Raw genomic sequence first — 6,446 nt, forward strand, 5'->3', positions numbered from 1 at the left:
GGAGGTGTAGACGTGAATGCGTGCTGAACATGCAGCTTGACAAGTCGTAGCTCGAGGTGTCGCAATACCTGCGATATGCACATGCGAACCGACATGCAGAGGCCGGTGTGTCGCAACGCATGCACTCCAGCCATGCAGCAAGCCATCTGGACGTGGTGATGTCTTCTGGCATGTAAAGGAAGCATGCATCAGGGCATGTGTACGCCCATGTGTCGCAACGCATGCGACCGAAATCATGCGGGATGACACACAGCCGCTTGGGTGGCACCGTCTGACTCGCTGGCGAGTTCTATATAAACCCTTCATCCCCTGCTCATTTTCATTGATCCATCACACACCAAAGACACTTAAAGACGTGGCTAGTGAGAGAAAGAGAAAGAAAAAGAAGTTTTAGAAGAAAAGTTCTTTCGGAAGACCGAGATATCACCGAGAAGAAAAGTTCTGCCCGATAAAAGAATTTCTGCAATCTCTAAGCAAAAGCTCTGTGCAAACCATTTCGTCCAAGCCTTTCCTTTGGTGATCAAGTAGAGGTGCTGCTCAGATTAGTTCAGATCAGTCGAAGCTTTGAAGCCGATACGCTACCCGGAAGTCCGAATATCGATCAGAAGCTAAGGGAGGTTCTGTCCAAGTTCTGATCAGTGCAGTCCAGCCCGTCCAAGATGTCAGCATTGGGTTTTGGCTAAGCTCTCTCTCCGACCAACAAGCCGCTAGAACACTATGAGTTGGTTTGTTTGAGTTCCACTTGGAACTTAAGGAAGATCGAGTATTCATATAGAGTAGAATGCTCACACTGTTGCATGATAGAGTCCTTAGGGTTATTTATTAAACCGGACTCAGTTTAGCACGGGCTATGCTGAGATGAAATGGAATTAAGACTGAGATAATAACCTGACTAGGACTAAGATGATCGATTATAGTTGAATTGAGATTGAGATGAGATGCATGTCTTGATTATTTACTACTTGGTTGATTAGTTATGGATTAGACATGCCTTAGTGATGATTGCTTGGTAGTGATTATTGTTTGTGCAGGGATTATGGTAATGTTGTTGTCTAGGGGATCTTTGGCCATATAGGCCGATCTCCTGGTTGTGATGTTTATACTACGGGTCCTATGCCATATAGGCTGGACTACGAGTATTGGTTGATATTGTCGTAGACTCCTATATATTGTTTAGTTTTGGGTTGGAGTCTTGTCCCTTAGGTTTTTCCTAGGGATAATTGTGTCAAGTGTGTGTTGCCGACAGCAGGTGTGAAACCCGCCCATGCTAGGCATGTTGAGGGGTGATTAGTGTTTCCTCACCCTCGTACCCAACGGGTTCAAGGAAACCCCTTATTCGCTGGATTGGGAAGACTCAGACGAACGGGGTCATGTCCTATGGCTGAGTATTACACGACGGTGTAATGTGGCAGTGACCCGAAGGACTGTGGGCTGTCGCGCGGTGACCCGAAGGACTGTGGGCTGCGGTCGGTTGAAAGTTCCTTCTTCTGGCCTTTGTGGTAGGGGGATAGGATATTGCCGATAGAGAAGATGAACACGATGTCACCAGGGTCCGAGTTAGAGTGTTATGTCGTTACGAGTAGTCTTATTTGTGTTGGACGGTCAGTCATGTTCTTGTTTGATTGTTGGCTGGCCGGTTGGCCTTTCATCTCTAACCCTTGGTGTGGGTCATCCGTCGGTCATGTTCTTTTTTATTGTTGGCTGGTGGGCCGACCTATGTCTAGGACGGTTCGGGGGTGTTATAGCAGGGACCTGGAGAAAACATCTGATAGCCTCTACGAAATCCTCCAGCACCGGGCGGAACCCCTATGAGGCAACATAGCCCGCTTCAATAAAGAGAAGGTGACTATTCCTGAATGCAGTATCCCCATTGCTATCTCTGCCTTCAAGAGAAGCCTGCTCCCCGACGGAGACCTCTATAAGGAGTTAACGAAATACCAGTTCAAAACTATGGAAGATGTCCTATCTCGAGCCTGGGAGCACGTAAAATGGGAGAAATATGTCGCCAGCCGTGCTAAGGCGCAACAGAAATAATATCCCAAGACGATCAGACTAGCCGAACCGAGCGAGAAGAGAAACCCTCTCAAAGACCAGCCACGGACTCCGTAAATCGAAATCGGGGCAGATACCTGAACCGGCCGATCAAGAAGGCAGAAGGGATGGCAGTGTCCACGTGGCTAGGCATCTCCCACCTCTCCGTCTTAAGGCCAGCTGATCAATGTTCTGAGGCAGATGGGCCAACAGGTCAAGTGGCCTCAGTAGATGAAAGCACCCGACTCTTTCCTGAGCCCCTGTTTCTGGTGCGACTTCCAGAGAGACCATGGTCACAAAACGGAGGACTGCGTCGCACTAAAGATTGAGGTCAACGAGCAGCTTAAGAAAGGACACCTCAGGGAGTTCCTTTCCGAGAAGGCCAAGGGCCATCTAAGAAAGGAGAAAACGGGAAAGCCCACTGAAGCTGCTCCCATCTCGCCACCTCGATAGAACCGGTGATTCATGTCATATCGGGCGTTTCGGAAATCAATGGCTTAAGCATTCGGCCGCGACGAAAATCACATGGAACGCTAAGCAAGGCCTAGAGGCAGCCAAGCCAAAACACTTGCTCCTAGGCACAGACGAAATAAGTTTTGTTAGGGAAAAATACCCCGATATCATTTCCTCCAGCCTCCGGGCAGGACCCATGCCTCCAGGTCCACGATACAGGAACGCTCCAGGTCCCCGCAAAAAGGAACCCTGGGACCAGTCCCAGGGACCGACTTCCCTTCCAAGAAATGGAAGATTTCCGACAAGGAAAACCTTCATGTTTTCCGAATATGGAAGAGTTCAACCTAAACCAAACCGACTTCAAGGCGACTATATAAGGGCTCCTAAGTCCCAAAAGCAAGGAATTGACACCTCAAGACTTAAAGATTAGAGCTAGACGGCTAGAACTAGAGTTTATACACCAATCATTGTAGTTCCGGCTTGTTTACTCAATAATACATCTTCTTAAGTTTTTCTCTCAAATTGTTAACCTCGAATCCCCACGAAATACTTACAAACAGATACATACTACCAGCTTATCCATTGTTTTGTGGTACTCACAAAGATCCTACACAAAAATCTCCTAACAGTTTGGCGCTAAAAGGCGGGGAGTAATCAAACTACATGACAATGACGGTGGACAAGCATAACGAGCCATCCGATGATGCTCAAAGGGTAGCTGAACTCCAGAAGCAAGTTGACGGCATGCAGAGCCAAATAACCGAGATGAACCGAACTTGGGAGGCAACCGAGGAAACCCCTAACCTCTCTTCAGAAGTCCAGAGTCTGAAGGAGAAACTCAACAAACACTCTAAACAGCTGGATCAAAGCGCCGATAAGCTCAGCCAGTTGCAGCCAGAGAATACGGTCCTCCGGGATCAAAACCAAGCCCGCAGTATGGCAGGCAACAAGAAGCGTCGTTTCAACACCAAGGTTCGACCCATGGGGAACCTAAATACTACTAACTCCGGAGAAGGTATGACCGATCCAGCTCTTGGGTCAGGCGTAGTCGGGCAACGCGTGAAGGGGCCGAGAATCCTCATGTCCACAACCTGGAGGAGAGTGATTCCAAGCCAAAATCAGATAAGGAGACGCCTGAAAAGATATCAGCGATGGAGTCCTCTATGACTGCCTATCTCGTGAAGATGTTTTCCAAGAGATTCGACGCCATGCAGTCCATGGTGGAACGCCTACCAGAGGATAAAGTATGTTTTCTTCATTTTATATATTTCTTTAGAAAGTTTCCTCTTTCCTATGATCATCTTCTTTTATTTTCTCATAACAAGTATGTTTTCTTCATTTTATAAATTTCTTTTTACCTATTATTCTTTATTTGATTTATTAATTTATTTTTATTATACAAATTAGAATAAAACTATGTATGTAAAAGCGTATCATATATTACATTTTCATATTTATAAATTAAACATAATACTACAATAAAAGGTGCATAATTTCTATCAAAAATTTATTTAAAAAAATAAGTTAATTGTTTATTGTATTATTTTATAATAAACATTTTATAAAACATAATATTTAAATTAATTTAAGGCATCAAAAATTTTTTCCACAGCTCTTTGAACGCGAATAACAATGGGAACTTCTATGTCTTTTGACTACGAGATCTCTAACACGGCCTCATTGGACAGAGACTTTTGCTAACTTCATAAATTCATAAATTCAAAGTACAAATCGAGAAAAAGAGACAATTTTTTGATACTTATCACCTAAGCATGTCCAAAAATCAATAATTTTACACGAAAAGGCGAATTTGTGTCTTTTTGATTGGCGGAATCTTATCCTGTTTGTTTTATTCACTCTAAAACGGCCTCATTGGACAGAGACTTTTGCTAATTTTTCTAAAGGCGTAATTACCGGGAGGATTTCAAGGCCCAGTCCAGTATTATTTATGGCAGGCCCAACTATTATGCATATATACACCGACGCAGAAAAGGCAAAGTGCAGCACACATCAAAGAAAAACCCTAAACGGAAATGCTCAGATCCTCCCGCCCGCCGCCGCGGTCGTCAGGCACTTTTGGCTCGACGTACCAGAAAAGACTCGCTGTAAGCCGAAAACAAAGCCTAAAACTAGCACGTAAGATCTCTTATTTCTCGAAATCGGTTGTGTGATTTGATTTCATCTGATTGATGCCATAGTATTAACTCTTTTCTTTTTAATTTCTTTTTCTTTGTTAACAGGAGAACTAGATCCTCCCCCTGATGATGAAAATTCTTTCTACGGTTTATGGGACTTCGACAACTGTCGCCTCCCTCCCCTTTATGTCGTGGGCTCGCTGATTCCCAAGATCAACTTGTGTTTACAAACCGTTAATCCTCTCTACCGAATGTGTCGTATGAATTCTGCCATCGGAAACCCAAATTTCGCTTTCATCTGGCAGAATCGCGATGTACTCAACAAGCAATGGGACGTGAAAGAGTCAAAGAAAAGAAAAATTAGATGTTCTGTCCCTATCTGTGGAAGGCTAATTCAGTCAAGCAATAATGCAGAGGTCGCCTACGAGCGAAAGTACGATGTGGCAGACCGGATGCTTATTCAGGAGCTTTTGTGTTACGTTCTTGCAAATCGTACTCCAAGAAACATACTGATTATATCTGATGATTGTGACTTTGGATTTCCAATGCATATTTTGAGGGAACGAGGTTACAGAGTCTTCCTGATGCAGCGATCAGCAAATCTTCGACCATTGACACAGATTGCACAGCACGCTTGGGCTTGGGTTGATGTAGTTAATGGGCTAACACGTCCGTTCTATTCTTTGCCTAATGCCTAAGCTATCTAACCCAAAGCTTCTTTCATTTCCTTTTTGTGTGTCTATGGTTGTTGTTGAGTGTTGTTGAACCTGCTCTAATTATCCCACTTGTGTTGGTTTTCCTTTCTTACATTTTTTGCATTTAAAAACTCGAGTTTTAGAATTCAGCTGAAAATCATGTTAGATTCGGTCTGCTTTGAGTGAGATATTAAAGGGCCAACAGTTACGAAATGGATTACAGAAATCATATTGCTGGTGGTTCCACAATCTTTTTACAAATCCGGACACATTTTCTTGAAATAATCACTAACTGATAAACACGTTGTAACGACCCAAATTACTTATCTCAGTTAAAGCCCAATCATTTCAGTAAAAACAGTGTGGGACCACCGGCCTTTTGTTCAATATTCGTTTATACAAATATGGCTATTCGTTTTAGAAGAAAAATGAATTTGAAAACATTGAGGGTGACCAAAACTTTTAGGGAAAATTGATAAAAAAAAATTTAAATTTTTCTCAATTGGACTTTTAGCAATTTTTTAAGGAATATAGAATTTTAATTCATGTAAATACCATAATACCCTTAAAATTAACCAACTAATATGAATTATAATTATAATTATAATTTTCGTAATTGATTTAAGCTTAAAAAGGAAAAAAAAAAAGAAAACAAGAGACACAGCTGAGGGTTTCGGGTTACCTTAATATTATTTTTTGGAGATAATTTATGTTCTTCATCGGTGTTTCGTCGGACCTTTCGTCTCTAACCTCGTTTTCCTCATTCCCCTCTTTGTTCTCACACACAAAACAACGAAATCAAAGTGTTCTTCCTCTACGAGTTTCCTCGGACGGTTCATTACGAAATCGAGTGTTCTTCCATCAATTTCATCAAAATCTCATGTCTCTTCACATTAGGTATGCGATTACTTCTATTGATTCTCTTAAGCCTAGATTTTTTTTAAATCGATTTGTCATCTTTCTTATACTAAATTAGTTTTATGGGTTGATTACCCATCTTATACATTACAATTAAGTCATGCATGTTACTGTTTTTGATTTGTATTTGTAGAGTACCGATTTAGGTTTTTTGGAAAGGGGGAAATTCGAGTCTTAAAATCTTAGACTAGTTGTTGTTCGATTGTAATGCTAA

The 6,446-nt window shown here is 42.4% G+C and overlaps 1 protein-coding gene across 1 annotated transcript; it reads left to right on the forward strand.

Moving 5' to 3' along the window:
- The first annotated feature begins 4,003 nt into the window (after positions 1-4,003).
- LOC111200033 lies at positions 4,004-5,575 on the forward strand. The gene is made up of 2 exons (XM_048774714.1): positions 4,004-4,620; positions 4,725-5,575. Exons 1-2 carry the CDS (start codon positions 4,518-4,520, stop codon positions 5,315-5,317), a joined length of 696 nt encoding a protein of 231 aa, XP_048630671.1. The 5' UTR covers positions 4,004-4,517; the 3' UTR covers positions 5,318-5,575.
- Positions 5,576-6,446: the final 871 nt, after the last annotated feature.

The sequence above is a fragment of the Brassica napus genome, unplaced genomic scaffold, assembly GCF_020379485.1.
Source record: "Brassica napus cultivar Da-Ae unplaced genomic scaffold, Da-Ae ScsIHWf_488;HRSCAF=743, whole genome shotgun sequence".
In the NCBI taxonomy this organism is placed as follows: domain Eukaryota; kingdom Viridiplantae; phylum Streptophyta; class Magnoliopsida; order Brassicales; family Brassicaceae; genus Brassica; species Brassica napus.